Here is a 16405-nt window from a genome sequence, read left to right on the forward strand (position 1 = left end):
CCACCCTATAAAGTGCCCCCTGTGCCTCCTTACAGGTATACACCACCCTATAAAGTGCCCCCTTACAGGTATTCACCACCCTATAAAGTGCCCCTGTTCCTCCTTACAGGTATACACCACCCTATAAAGTGCCCCCTGTGCCTCCTTACACGTATACACCACCCTATAAAGTGCCCCCTTACACGTATCCACCACCCTATAAAGTGCCCCTGTTCCTCCTTACTCATATACACCACCCTATAAAGTGCCGCCTGTGCCTCCTTACACGTATACACCACCCTATCAAGTGCTCCCTGTGCCTCCTTAATCGTATACACCACCCTATAAAGTGACCCCTGTGCCTCCTTACAGGTATACACCACCCTATAAAGTGCCCCCTGTGTCCCCTTTCAGGTATACACCACCCTATACAGTGCCCCCTGTGCCCACTTACAGGTATACACCACCTTATAAAGTGTCCCTGTGCCTCCTTACACGTATACAGCACACTATAAAGTGCCCCTGTGCCCTCTTACAGGTTTAGACCACCCTATAAAGTGCCCCTGTGCCCTCTTACAGGTTTAGACCACCCTATAAAGTGCCCCCTTACAGGTATACACCACCTTATAAAGTGCCCCCTTTGCCTCCTTACAGGTATACACCACCCTATAAAGTGCTCCCTGTGTCTCCTTACAGGTATACACCACCCTATAAAGTGCTCCCTGTGTCTCCTTACAGGTATACACCACCCTATAAAGTGCCCCCTTACAGGTATACACCACCCTATAAAGTGCCCCCTGTGCCCCCTTACAGGTATACACCACCCTATAAAGTGCCCCCTTACAGGTATTCACCACCGTATAAAGTGCTCCCTGTGCCTCCTTACACGTATACACCACTCTATAAAGTGTCCCCTGTGCCTCCTTACAGGTATTCACCACCCTATAAAGTGCTCCCTGTGCCTCCTTACACGTATACACCACTCTATAAAGTGCCCCCTGTGCCTCCTTACACGTATACACCACTCTATAAAGTGTCCCCTGTGCCTCCTTACACGTATACACCACCCTATAAAGTGCTGCCTGTGCCTCCTTACACGTATACACCACCCTATAAAGTGCCCCCTTACAGGTATACACCACACTATAAAGTGCCCCTGTGCCTCCTTACACGTTTACACCACACTATAAAGTGCCCCCTGTGCCTCCTTACACGTATACACCACTCTATAAAGTGCCCCCTGTGCCTCCTTACACGTATACACCACTCTATAAAGTGTCCCCTGTGCCTCCTTACACGTATACACCACACTATAAAGTGCCCCTGTGCCTCCTTACACGTATACACCACCCTATAAAGTGCTCCCTGTGTCTCCTTACAGGTATACACCACCCTATAAAGTGCCCCCTGTGCCCCGTTACTCGTATACACCACTCTATAAAGTGCCCCCTGTGCCCCCTTACACGTATACACCACCCTATAAAGTTCCACCTGTGCCTCCTTACTCGTATACACCACTCTATAAAGTGCCCCCTTACACGTATACACCACCCTATAAAGTGTCCCCTGTGCCTCCTTACAGATATACACCACCCTATAAAGTGCCCCCCTCTGCCCCCTTACAGGTATACACCACCCTATAAAGTGCTCCCTGTGTCTCCTTACAGGTATACACCACCCTATAAAGTGCCCCCTGTGCCTCCTTACAGGTATACACCACCCTATAAAGTGCCCCCTGTGCCTCCTTACAGGTATACAACCCCCTATAAAGTGCCCCCTTACAGGTATATGACGCGCCCCTGGGCCTGCTGTGTCGCGCAGCGTCTCGCGCACGGGGCTTACCCGGAACCGGATCAGATTAGGGTTGTAGTCTCCGAGTGGCGGGGACCCGGTCCGTGCCCAGGGAGTCAAACTCAGTGTGTGGCAGTCTTGATAGATGTTATTTGAGTGTCGACTACGCCACCCGTTGATTTGCAGCTATGGAGCTGCCGCTGCAGGGCAGACCGCTGAGGCCGGTGTAGAATTGTGCAGCGTGATAGTATAACCCCCAACGGGAGGGGTATGGCCTCAGGGCAGCCGACGTGGAAGATGGGGGTAGCAGGAACCACTCAGAGACGGTGCGGTGTAATTCAGGGTCTTTACTGGTAACAACGATAGACCCTCCCGGAGTACTTGCTAGCGAACGGGGCCTGGTCAGTCCTTGAGCAGATGGGATCTCCCCTGGCCAGGCGGAGTTGTAGTCCTCCCAAACTGACTGTACTCTTCTGGCTACCTTGCTAGAAGCGGATATAAGTAGCCCACGTCCCTGAGTGTACCGTGTGGTGCTCACCCGTATGGCCGGTGACTCGGGGCCTTCTAGTAGCTTCCGCTCCACGACGGCGGTGCTGGTCCCATGCGTGTGACCGTGCCTTCGGGTTTCTTGGCCAGAGGACCTGAAATTCCCTGCCTGACGGATTCTGCTGCTGGGTAGGAGTTAGTCCCCACAGCCTCGGACTCCGGGTCCGGTAAGAAATCTTCTCAGTCAGGGCGAGCTCTGCAGCTGCCAGCCCCTGACTCTTTGTAACACTGCTCCCACAGAGCTCCTGTTGTTTCTTCCTATGCTGCTTCTCTTCTCTACTTCTGGCATGGCCCAGGAGCTGGGCCCGGCCGGAGCCACAGCTCCCTGTCAGCCCTCCTGGCTGAACTCTCCCTCTCAACTCTCTAACCCTGCCTCAGCCCCAGGTTTATACAGGGGAAGTTCTTCCCCTCCCAGGACTGGGCAGGAGGTGTGGCATGCATAGGATTCCTGACCAAGAGACCTCCCACCTGCTCTCAGACATAACATTGCTGTTACTGTGGAAACCAGACCCCTGGGGTGCCACATTCCCCCCTAGTGAAATTTAGTACTCCGGGACTAAACATATTTTTAAACATAACAAGGTATAAACAATAATAGTATAATAAGAAAAACACATAAAGATGGTTACGGCGTGTCCGCAACCGGGCGCAGTCTTTGAAGAAAAGCAAGGTGTCCATTTCACCAAAACAGGGAGACGTAACCAGGTAGGGGTCTGTCCTGCCCCGAGTCCTTAACAGTCTTTAGTCCGTCCTGGGTTACGCTCCAACTATGTACAAAGGATTCCCGGCAAATCCACCAAAGACTCCCATAAATTACTAGAAACACATAATTATTTACAGGATATGGCCGCTCTCAGTCCTCGGCCAGTGGGGATAAGGAATGGCTGCTCACAGTCCTCAGCCTGGTTTAAGATAGGGGCACATGGGGAACAATTCACTAATCCCAACGGGGACCATATTTTAATTAGAAGCAGTCCTTGTACCCTTACGGGTAACTATTTACAGCTCTTTATTCACGCTACTTCCCTTCAGTAGCTATGTCCTCTTTGTGCTCCCTCCTGAGGGTAGTCCTCAGACCCGTCCGGGTCCTCTTGGCTTTCCTCGTATTGGTAGTACTGCAGCTCCTCCTCGGTTAGCTGGGTTAGTATCTCTGCGACAGTCCTCCTCCCAGGTGGCCAGGACTTTACCTCCCTTTGGGCTGCCCCGGTTAATTGGGCCACCAGGATGCTCACTTTTGCTCCTCTGTGAGGGGGTACACCTGGAAGAGGCTATCCAGCTTTTCTCTAAAGTCATGCAGGGTATGTGACTCCCCTGAGTACTGGGGTAGCCAAGCTGCTCCCGGGATATAGGGCATGGTGAAGGGCATAACTGCAGCAGCGGTGGCGCTGGCGGGGGTTGAGGCAGTGAAGCTCTCCTCCGCATCCGACATCTTCCTCCCCCCTAGTGGACCGTGGCCTACCTTGCGATGATCCTGTTCCGTAGGCCGCGGCTCCGCAGTAGATCATCAGGGTTGAGGACCTTCCGTCGCGCTCCGGTGACGTCGGCGTCTGCTGGGCTCCTTCCAGGACCTTACGCAACGTCCGGACGTGAGGCGGGGCTTCAGTTCTCGCGCGCTTTCGGAGTCCACGCCCCTCTTCTTCCCGCGCGGCGTCCTCAAGATGGCGTCCAATGGCGGGAAAACTCCACGGATGGCGGGAAGAAGGCCGAAGATGACGCCGGATGGCGGGAAAACTTCGCGGATGGCGGGAAGAAGGCAGAAGATGGCGCCGGATGGCGGGAAACCTCACCACTGGTAAGTTTGAACAGTCTTTGCTTTTCAGGCACGCAGTACCCGGTGGTTGCGGGCACGAGATCCTGCCGACTACGCCAAAAGTTGACGCGCCCCTGGGCCTGCTGTGTCGTGCAGCGTCTCGCGCACGGGGCTTACCCGGAACCGGATCAGATGAGGGTTGTAGTCTCCGAGTGGCGGGGACCCGGTCCGTGCCCAGGGAGTCAAACTCAGTGTGTGGCAGTCTTGATAGATGTTATTTGAGTGTCGACTACGCCACCCGTTGATTTGCAGCTATGGAGCTGCCGCTGCAGGGCAGACCGCTGAGGCCGGTGTAGAATTGTGCAGCGTGATAGTATAACCCCCAACGGGAGGGGTATGGCCTCAGGGCAGCCGACGTGGAAGATGGGGGTAGCAGGAACCACTCAGAGACGGTGCGGTGTAATTCAGGGTCTTTACTGGTAACAACGATAGACCCTCCCGGAGTACTTGCTAGCGAACGGGGCCTGGTCAGTCCTTGAGCAGATGGGATCTCCCCTGGCCAGGCGGAGTTGTAGGCCTCCCAAACTGACTGTACTCTTCTGGCTACCTTGCTAGAAGCGGATATAAGTAGCCCACGTCCCTGAGTGTACCGTGTGGTGCTCACCCGTATGGCCGGTGACTCGGGGCCTTCTAGTAGCTTCCGCTCCACGACGGCAGTGCTGGTCCCATGCGTGTGACCGTGCCTTCGGGTTTCTTGGCCAGAGGACCTGAAATCCCCTGCCTGACGGATTCTGCTGCTGGGTAGGAGTTAGTCCCCACAGCCTCGGACTCCGGGTCCGGTAAGAAATCTTCTCAGTCAGGGCGAGCTCTGCAGCTGCCAGCCCCTGACTCTTTGTAACACTGCTCCCACAGAGCTCCTGTTGTTTCTTCCTATGCTGCTTCTCTTCTCTACTTCTGGCATGGCCCAGGAGCTGGGCCCGGCCGGAGCCACAGCTCCCTGTCAGCCCTCCTGGCTGAACTCTCCCTCTCAACTCTCTAACCCTGCCTCAGCCCCAGGTTTATACAGGGGAAGTTCTTCCCCTCCCAGGACTGGGCAGGAGGTGTGGCATGCATAGGATTCCTGACCAAGAGACCTCCCACCTGCTCTCAGACATAACATTGCTGTTACTGTGGAAACCAGACACCTGGGGTGCCACATATACACCACCCTATAAACTGCCCCCTTTGCCTCCTTACTCGTATACACCACTCTATAAAGTGCCCCCTTTGCCTCCTTACAGGTATACACCACTCTATAAAGTGCCCCCTGTGCCTCCTTACAGGTATACTCCACCCTATAAAGTGCCCCCTGTGCCCCGTTACTCGTATACACCACTCTATAAAGTGCCCCCTTACATGTATACACCACCCTATAAAGTGCACACTGTGCCTCCTTACACGTATACACCACCTTATAAAGTGCCCCCTTACAGGTATACACCACCCTATAAAGTGCCCCTGTTCCTCCTTACACGTATACACCACCCTATAAAGTTCCACCTGTGTCTCCTTACTCATATACACCACCCTATAAAGTGCCCCCTTACAGGTATACACCACCCTATCAAGTGCCCCCTTACAGGTATACACCACACTATAAAGTGCCCCCTGTGCCTCCTTACTCATATACACCACCCTATAAAGTGCCCCCTTACAGGTATACACCACCCTATCAAGTGCCCCCTTACAGGTATACACCACACTATAAAGTGCCACCTGTGCCTCCTTACTCATATACACCACCCTATAAAGTGCCCCCTGTGCCTCCTTACAGGTATACACCACCCTATAAAGTGTCCCTGTGCCTCCTTACACGTATACACCACCCTATAAAGTGCCCCCTGTGCCTCCTTACACGTATACACCACCCTATAAAGTGCTGCCTGTGCCTCCTTACAGGTATACGCCACACTATAAAGTGCCCCCGTGCCTCCTTACACGTATACACCACCCTATAAAGTGCTCCCTGTACCTCCTTACAGGTATACACCACCCTATAAAGTGCCCCTGTGCCTCCTTACAGGTATACACCACCCTATAAAGTGCCCCCTGTGCCACCTTACAGGTATACACCACCCTATAAAGTGCCCCTGTGCCTCCTTACACGTATACACCACACTATAAAGTGCACCCTGTGCCTCCTTACAGGTATACACCACCCTATAAAGTGCTCCCTGTGCCTCCTTACAAGTATACACCACCCTATAAAGTGCCCCCTGTGCCACCTTACAGGTATGCACCACCCTATAAAGTGCACCCTGTGCCTCCTTACAGGTATACACCACCCTATAAAGTGCCCCCTGTGCCTCCTTACAGGTATACACCACCCTATAAAGTGCTCCCTGTGCCTCCTTACAGGTATACACCACCCTATAAAGTGCCCCCTGTGCCACCTTACAGGTATACACCACCCTATAAAGTGCCCCTGTGCCTCCTTACAGGTATACACCACCCTATAAAGTGCACCCTGTGCCTCCTTACAGGTATACACCACCCTATAAAGTGCCCCCTGTGCCTCCTTACAGGTATATACCACCCTATAAAGTGCTCCCTGTGCCTCCTTACAGGTATACACCACCCTATAAAGTGCCCCCTCTGCCTCCTTACAGGTATACACCACCCTATAAAGTGCCCCTGTGCCTCCTTACAGGTATACACCACACTATAAAGTGCCCCTGTGCCTCCTTACACGTATACACCACACTATAAAGTGCCCCCTGTGCCCCCTTACAGGTATACACCACCCTATAAAGTGCCCCTGTGCCTCCTTACAGGTATACACCACCCTATAAAGTGCCCCTGTGCCTCCTTACACGTATACACCACACTATAAAGTGCCCCCTGTGCCTCCTTACAGGTATACACCACCCTATAAAGTGCACCCTGTGCCCCCTTACAGGTATACACCACACTATAAAGTGCCCCCTGTGCCTCCTTACAGGTATACACCACCCTATAAAGTGCACCCTGTGCCCCCTTACAGGTATACACCACACTATAAAGTGCACCCTGTGCCTCCTTACAGGTATACACCACCCTATAAAGTGCTCCCTGTGCCTCCTTACAGGTATACACCACACTAGAAAGTGCACCCTGTGCCTCCTTACAGGTATACACCACCCTATAAAGTGCCACCTGTGCCTCCTTACAGGTATACACCACCCTATAAAGTGCCCCCTGTGCCTCCTTACAGGTATACACCACACTATAAAGTGCACCCTGTGCCTCCTTACAGGTATACACCACCCTATAAAGTGCCCCCTGTGCCTCCTTACCGGTATACACCACCCTATAAAGTGCCCCTGTGCCTCCTTACACGTATACACCACCCTATAAAGTGCACCCTGACAGGTATACACCACACTATAAAGTGCCCCTGTGTCTCCTTACAGGTATACACCACCCTATAAAGTGCACCCTGTGCCTCCTTACACGTATACACCACCCTATAAAGTGCCGCCTGTACCTCCTTACACGTATACACCACCCTATAAAGTGCCCCCTGTGCCTCCTTACAGGTATACACCACCCTATAAAGTGCCGCCTGTACCTCCTTACACGTATACACCACCCTATAAAGTGCCCCCTGTGCCTCCTTACAGGTATACACCACCCTATAAAGTGCCCCTGTGCCTCCTTACAGATATACACCAATCTATAAAGTGCCCCCTGTGCCTCCTTACAGGTATACACCACCCTATAAAGTGCCCCCTGTGCCACCTTACAGGTATACACCACCCTATAAAGTGCCCCTGTGCCTCCTTACAGGTATACACCACACTATAAAGTGCACCCTGTGCCTCCTTACAGGTATACACCACCCTATAAAGTGCCCCTGTGCTTCCTTACACGTATACACCACCCTATAAAGTGCCCCTGTGCCTCCTTACAGATATACACCAATCTATAAAGTGCCCCCTGTGCCTCCTTACAGGTATACACCACCCTATAAAGTGCCCCCTGTGCCACCTTACAGGTATACACCACCCTATAAAGTGCCCCTGTGCCTCCTTACAGGTATACACCACACTATAAAGTGCACCCTGTGCCTCCTTACAGGTGTACACCACCCTATAAAGTGCCCCTGTGCTTCCTTACACGTATACACCACCCTATAAAGTGTCCCCTGTGCCTCCTTACAGGTATACACCACCCTATAAAGTGCCCCCTGTGCCACCTTACAGGTATACACCACCCTATAAAGTGCTCCTGTGCCCCCTTACAGGTATACACCACCCTATAAAGTGCCCCCTGTGCTTCCTTACAGATATACACCAATCTATAAAGTGCCCCCTGTGCCTCCTTACAGGTATACACCACCCTATAAAGTGCCCCCTGTGCCACCTTACAGGTATACACCACCTTATAAAGTGCACCCTGTGCCTCCTTACAGGTATACACCACCCTATAAAGTGTCCCTGTGCCTCCTTACAGGTATACACCACCCTATAAAGTGCACCCTGTGCCTCCTTACAGGTATACACCACCCTATAAAGTGCCCCCTGTGCCTCCTTACAGGTATACACCACCCTATAAAGTGCCCCCTTACAGGTATACACCACCCTATAAAGTGCCGCCTGTACCTCCTTACAGGTATACACCACCCTATAAAGTGTCCCCTGTGCCTCCTTACAGGTATACACCACCCTATAAAGTGCACCCTGTGCCTCCTTACAGGTATACACCACCCTATAAAGTGCCCCCTCACAGGTATACACCACCCTATAAAGTGCCCCCTGTGCCTCCTTACAGGTATACACCACCCTATAAAGTGTCCCCTGTGCCTCCTTACAGGTATACACCACCCTATAAAGTGCACCCTGTGCCTCCTTACAGGTATACACCACCCTATAAAGTGCCCCCTCACAGGTATACACCACCCTATAAAGTGCACCCTGTGCCTCCTTACAGGTATACACCACCCTATAAAGTGCCGCCTGTACCTCCTTACTCGTATACACCACCCTATAAAGTGCCCCCTGTGCCTCCTTACAGGTATACACCACCCTATAAAGTGCACCCTGTGCCTCCTTACACGTATACACCACCCTATAAAGTGCCGCCTGTACCTCCTTACACGTATACACCACCCTATAAAGTGCCCCCTGTGCCTCCTTACAGGTATACACCACCCTATAAAGTGCCGCCTGTACCTCCTTACACGTATACACCACCCTATAAAGTGCCCCCTGTGCCTCCTTACAGGTATACACCACCCTATAAAGTGCCCCTGTGCCTCCTTACAGATATACACCAATCTATAAAGTGCCCCCTGTGCCTCCTTACAGGTATACACCACCCTATAAAGTGCCCCCTGTGCCACCTTACAGGTATACACCACCCTATAAAGTGCCCCTGTGCCTCCTTACAGGTATACACCACACTATAAAGTGCACCCTGTGCCTCCTTACAGGTATACACCACCCTATAAAGTGCCCCTGTGCTTCCTTACACGTATACACCACCCTATAAAGTGCCCCTGTGCCTCCTTACAGATATACACCAATCTATAAAGTGCCCCCTGTGCCTCCTTACAGGTATACACCACCCTATAAAGTGCCCCCTGTGCCACCTTACAGGTATACACCACCCTATAAAGTGCCCCTGTGCCTCCTTACAGGTATACACCACACTATAAAGTGCACCCTGTGCCTCCTTACAGGTGTACACCACCCTATAAAGTGCCCCTGTGCTTCCTTACACGTATACACCACCCTATAAAGTGTCCCCTGTGCCTCCTTACAGGTATACACCACCCTATAAAGTGCCCCCTGTGCCACCTTACAGGTATACACCACCCTATAAAGTGCTCCTGTGCCCCCTTACAGGTATACACCACCCTATAAAGTGCCCCCTGTGCTTCCTTACAGATATACACCAATCTATAAAGTGCCCCCTGTGCCTCCTTACAGGTATACACCACCCTATAAAGTGCCCCCTGTGCCACCTTACAGGTATACACCACCTTATAAAGTGCACCCTGTGCCTCCTTACAGGTATACACCACCCTATAAAGTGTCCCTGTGCCTCCTTACAGGTATACACCACCCTATAAAGTGCACCCTGTGCCTCCTTACAGGTATACACCACCCTATAAAGTGCCCCCTGTGCCTCCTTACAGGTATACACCACCCTATAAAGTGCCCCCTTACAGGTATACACCACCCTATAAAGTGCCGCCTGTACTTCCTTACAGGTATACACCACCCTATAAAGTGTCCCCTGTGCCTCCTTACAGGTATACACCACCCTATAAAGTGCACCCTGTGCCTCCTTACAGGTATACACCACCCTATAAAGTGCCCCCTCACAGGTATACACCACCCTATAAAGTGCACCCTGTGCCTCCTTACAGGTATACACCACCCTATAAAGTGCCGCCTGTACCTCCTTACTCGTATACACCACCCTATAAAGTGCCGCCTGTACCTCCTTACTCGTATACACCACCCTATAAAGTGCTCCTGAGCCACAAATGCAATGCAGCAGAGGAAGGGGAACACTGTCAATGTTCTGGGACAGTTTTTTCAGACCCTCCCATCGCACATTCTCTGAGGTGAGGGGTACTCTCACAAGGAGTGCAAAGTTTTGTCCTCCGTGATTCCTCTGTGCCTTATAATTATTGGGTATCCAAGCTGGAGACGTGGAATGAACTGGCTCTCTACGCCTTGGAGGTCCTGGCCTGCCCTGCCGCCAGCGTTTTATCAGAGCGGGTTTTTAGTGCCGCTGGTGGAATTATAACCGACAGGTGCATCCGTCTGTCATCTGAGAATGCTGACAGGCTGACTCTTCTAAAAATGAAGAAGGGCTGGATTGGGCCAGACTTCTCAACACCACCGAATGAGAGCAGCGTAACATAAACTCAGATCCAGTGTCTTTTTTTTGGTAGGTCTAACTCTATTTCCATGCACCCCTTCACACCCACACATGGGTATACGCTTCCTGATTTTGTCTATTTGCTCTTGCCCACCCTCTTCTCCGCATTCCCATCATTCATCACCATATCAGCATATCACCACCATATGTACCATATCAGCGTATCTATGTCTCTTGCAAGAGGCATTGGAGTTCCTGCAAATTTTTCGCAGTCGTTGCTTCACTGCATAGGCAAACAGTATGGGAGACCCACTTCCTATTAATGGGAACATTGTTTTTAGGAGTCTTTCTGACCTCTACGTCTCTTGCAAGCGGCATTGGAGTGCCTCCAAATTTTTGGTAGCCCTTGCAGTCACTGCATATGCAATAACAGTATAGGAGACCCACTCGTTAATAATGGGAACAACAAAGCATAGCCGGCTGATGGCTCTATAACAACAGCGAGGGCCGACTGATGGCACTTTAAGAACCGTAAGTGCCGCCTGATGGCCCTATAAAAATAGGCTTTGTGACTTTCAGAGTCACTCCATCATAAATGAAACATGTCTGATGATGTGTCACACACCACATGGCCAGATAAGGTTGTAAAATGTTAAAATGAGATTTCCCACTGAATGCATTTGTCTTAAAAAATAACGTAAAAAAAACACAGTAGGATCTTTGTTTAGTATAAAAACCAGAGTCGCCAATGTAACCGCCCGAAAAATGCTCAAGTTTCCCATAGACTTCCCATAGAGTTCCCCACAGCCCTCATATAGTATGATGGTCCCCCACGGTCCTCATGTAGTATGATGGCCCCCACAGCCCTCATATAGTATGATGGTCTCCCACAGCCCTCATATAGTATGATGGTCCCCCACAGTCCCATATAGTATGATGGTCCCCCACAGTCCCATATAGTATGATGTTCCCCCACATCCCCCATATGGTCCTCCATATTCCCCATCTAGTGTAATGATCCCCCACAGCCCCCATTTTGTATGATGGTCCCCCATATACCCAATATAGCATGATGGTCCCCCACAGCCTTCATATAGTATGATGGCCCCCCACAGCCCTCATATAGTATGATGGTCCCCCACAGCCTTCATATAGTATGATGGCCCTCCACAGCCCTCATATAGTATGATGGTCCCCCACAGCCCTCATATAGTATGATGGCCTCCCACAGCCCTCATATAGTATGATGGTCCCCCACAGTCCCATATAGTATGATGGTCCTCCATATTCCCCATCTACTGTAATGATCCCCCACAGCCCCCATTTAGTATGATGGTCCCCCATATTCCCAATATAGTATGATGGTCCCCCACAGCCCTCATATAGTGTGATGGCCCCCCACAGCCCTCATATAGTATGATGGTCCCCCACAGCCCTCATATAGTATGATGGTCCCCCACAATCAGCCCCCATATAGTATGATGGTCCCCCACAAACAGCCTCCATATAGTATGATGGTCCCCCACAACCAGCCCCCATATAGTATGATGGTCCCCCACAGCCCTCATATAGTATGATGGTCCCCCACAATCAGCCCCCATATAGTATGATGGTCCCCCACAATCAGCCCCAATATAGTATGATGGTCCCCCACAACCAGCCCCCATATAGTATGAAGGTCCCCCACAGCCCTCATATAGTATGATGGTCCCCTACAGCCCTCATATAGTATGATGGTCCCCCACAGCCCTCATATAGTATGATGCCCCCCCACAGCCCTCATATAGTATGATGGTCCCCCACAGCCCTCATATAGTATGATGGTCCCTTACAGCCCCCATATAGTATGATGGTCCCCAACAGCCCTCATATAGTATGATGGCCCCCCACATCCCTCCTTTAGTATTCTGCGACCTGCCAGAGTAAGGGATGGAGCACGGGGCTGATATGGCCCATGGCTGGACCGGCCCATCCGGTATTTGCCATATTTACCCGATGGCCAGTCCAGCCCTTCTGACTGATGGATCCTGGTGTGTCCTATCCCTTGTTCCATTTCACATCCGTACATCACAACGTGTCTCGCAGCCGGTGATGCTGTGGTCACAGGTGTGGAGCAGAAGATGTTCTCCTATCTCCGTTGGTCCAGTCCATGTTAAACAGAAATAAATTCAATTTTGCTTTTTACAAGAGAGAATGAAGGAGGACTCTGCTTCCAGCGATGTCAGGACCTCTGTGGGTGGCATCTGCGTCCGTACTCCGGTCAGCGAGGGCTTTATACTGTCTTCCATAATAATGAGAGCCCTCGCTGCCGCCTGTCTTGATGGAGATATTAATGGTTTCTCAGCGTGGGCTGTTGGTGGTTGGAACTTAAGTGTTGGATAAGCAGGGCCCTCTGGCGCCGCTCATCTCCATGCTTTTCTAATTTAGTAATCAGTGCACATGATCCAGTGCAATCGTTTAATGCGGGGTGAGAGGATCGGGCGCTTGTCGTAGGCCTCATGGACCTCCAAATGATCTGGGGATTATGTCTTCATCCGCAGGTGATGGATTCAGGAGACCAGGAATCGGTCATGACACATCGTTCCACAGAACACGGTAACGTACCACAGCAGATACTGATGTGTTACAAATAAGGGGGCGCTAATGATTGGGTGGGGTACCCAGTGCTCCGAGTAGCACCCTGAGATCTGTACGTAGACGCTCACTGCATTATTCAGAATGGAAGCTTCTGTTTTAGGACCTCCTGTGCCCCCCATCCTTGGTGGGCAGAATCTTCGTCAGGTTGTTTCAGCGGCTGCCCTGCCACCTGGTGAATGCAAAGAAATGCCAAAACTGGGAGAGCTGAAGATTGAGGGCCACCAGCAGAGGGCGCATTACCTCCCCCAGAACTTCCAGTGTCTGCCCCACATGCTCCACATGGACGGCTCTATCCAGGAGGCTCAAGAGAAGCTGCAGAGACTGCTCGAGGTGAGAAAGAGGGCTCACAAAAGCATCATGTTCAAGAGAGACTGCTGAGAGCAACTGAGCATTAGAGGAAGAGGCTGCAGGGACAGTGTGTGGTCAGGAGAGGCTGCATGGACAGTGTGTGGTCAGGAGAGGCTGCAGGGACAGTGTGTGGTCAGGAGAGGCTGCAGGGACAGTGTGTGGTCAGGAGAGGCTGCAGGGACAGTGTGTGGTCAGGAGAGGCTGCAGGGACAGTGTGTGGTCAGGAGAGGCTGCAGGGACAGTGTGTGGTCAGGAGAGGCTGCAGGGACAGTGTGTGGTCAGGAGAGGCTGCAGGGACAGTGTGTGGTCAGGAGAGGCTGCAGGGACAGTGTGTGGTCAGGAGAGGCTGCAGGGACAGTGTGTGGTCAGGAGAGGCTGCAGGGACAGTGTGTGGTCAGGAGAGGCTGCAGGGACAGTGTGTGGTCAGGAGAGGCTGCAGGGACAGTGTGTGGTCAGGAGAGGCTGCAGGGACAGTGTGTGGTCAGGAGAGGCTGCAGGGACAGTGTGTGGTCAGGAGAGGCTGCAGGGACAGTGAGTGGTCAGGAGAGGCTGCAGGGACAGTGTGTGGTCAGGAGAGGCTGCAGGGACAGTGTGTGGTCAGGAGAGGCTGCAGGGACAGTGTGTGGTCAGGAGAGGCTGCAGGGACAGTGAGTGGTCAGGAGAGGCTGCAGGGACAGTGTGTGGTCAGGAGAGGCTGCAGGGACAGTGTGTGGTCAGGAGACGCTGCAGGGACAGTGTGTGGTCAGGAGAGGCTGCAGGGACAGTGTGTGGTCAGGAGAGGCTGCAGGGACAGTATGTGTGGTCAGGAGAGGCTGCAGGGACAGTGTGTGGTCAGGAGAGGCTGCAGGGACAGTGTGTGGTCAGGAGAGGCTGCAGGGACAGTGTGTGGTCAGGAGAGGCTGCAGGGACAGTGAGTGGTCAGGAGAGGCTGCGGGGACAGTGTGTGGTCAGGAGAGGCTGCAGGGACAGTGTGTGGTCAGGAGAGGCTGCAGGGACAGTGAGTGGTCAGGAGAGGCTGCAGGGACAGTGTGTGGTCAGGAGAGGCTGCAGGGACAGTGTGTGGTCAGGAGAGGCTGCCGGGACAGTCTGTGGTCAGGAGATGCTGCAGGGACAGTGTGTGGTCAGGAGAGGCTGCAGGGACAGTGTGTGGTCAGGAGAGGCTGCAGGGACAGTGTGTGGTCAGGAGAGGCTGCAGGGACAGTGTGTGGTCAGGAGAGGCTGCAGGGACAGTGTGTGGTCAGGAGAGGCTGCAGGGACAGTGTGTGGTCAGGAGAGGCTGCAGGGACAGTCTGTGGTCAGGAGAGGCTGCAGGGACAGTGTGTGGTCAGGAGAGGCTGCAGGGACAGTGTGTGGTCAGGAGAGGCTGCAGGGACAGTGAGTGGTCAGGAGAGGCTGCAGGGACAGTGTGTGGTCAGGAGAGGCTGCAGGGACACTATGTGTGGTCAGGAGAGGCTGCAGGGACAGTGTGTGGTTAGGTGAGGCTGCAGGGACAGTGTGTGGTCAGGAGAGGCTGCAGGGACACTATGTGTGGTCAGGAGAGGCTGCAGGGACAGTGTGTGGTTAGGAGAGGCTGCAGGGACAGTGTGTGGTCAGGAGAGGCTGCAGGGACAGTATGTGTGGTCAGGAGAGGCTGCAGGGACAGTGTGTGGTCAGGAGAGGCTGCAGGGACAGTATGTGTGGTCAGGAGATGCTGCAGGGACAGTGTGTGGTCAGGAGAGGCTGCAGGGACAGTGTGTGGTCAGGAGAGGCTGCGGGGACAGTGAGTGGTCAGGAGAGGCTGCGGGGACAGTGAGTGGTCAGGAGAGGCTGCGGGGACAGTGTGTGGTCAGGAGAGGCTGCAGGGACAGTGTGTGGTCAGGAGAGGCTGCAGGGACAGTGAGTGGTCAGGAGAGGCTGCGGGGACAGTGTGTGGTCAGGAGAGGCTTCGGGGACAGTGAGTGGTCAGGAGACGCTGCAGGGACAGTGTGTGGTCAGGAGACGCTGCAGGGACAGTGTGTGGTCAGGAGACGCTGCAGGGACAGTGTGTGGTCAGGAGACGCTGCAGGGACAGTGTGTGGTCAGGAGACGCTGCAGGGACAGTGAGTGGTCAGGAGATGCTGCAGGGACAGTATGTGTGGTCAGGAGAGGCTGCAGGGACAGTGTGTGGTCAGGAGAGGCTGCGGGGACAGTGAGTGGTCAGGAGAGGCTGCGGGGACAGTGTGTGGTCAGGAGAGGCTGCAGGGACAGTGTGTGGTCAGGAGAGGCTGCAGGGACAGTGAGTGGTCAGGAGAGGCTGCGGGGACAGTGTGTGGTCAGGAGAGGCTGCAGGGACAGTGTGTGGTCAGGAGACGCTGCAGGGACAGTGTGTGGTCAGGAGAGGCTGCAGGGACAGTGTGTGGTCAGGAGAGGCTGCCGGGACAGTGTGTGGTCAGGAGAGGCTGCAGGGACAGTGTGTGGTCAGGAGAGGCTGCAGGGACAGTGTGTGGTCAGGACAGGCTGCAGGGACAGTGTGTGGTCAGG

General features: G+C 53.1%; 1 protein-coding gene across 1 annotated transcript in view; it reads left to right on the forward strand.

Moving 5' to 3' along the window:
* DNHD1 (dynein heavy chain domain 1) overlaps positions 1-16405 on the forward strand; it is a 552395-nt gene that overhangs the window by 168924 nt on the left and 367066 nt on the right. The window contains exons 10-11 of the mRNA XM_073661200.1: positions 13462-13516; positions 13659-13888. Of these exons, the coding sequence (XP_073517301.1) occupies positions 13462-13516; positions 13659-13888 (285 nt within the window). The remainder of the gene's footprint in view (positions 1-13461; positions 13517-13658; positions 13889-16405) is intronic.

Source organism: Phyllobates terribilis, unplaced genomic scaffold (assembly GCF_046119375.1).
Source record: "Phyllobates terribilis strain yellow unplaced genomic scaffold, ASM4611937v1 Scaffold_2__4_contigs__length_985480577, whole genome shotgun sequence".
In the NCBI taxonomy this organism is placed as follows: domain Eukaryota; kingdom Metazoa; phylum Chordata; class Amphibia; order Anura; family Dendrobatidae; genus Phyllobates; species Phyllobates terribilis.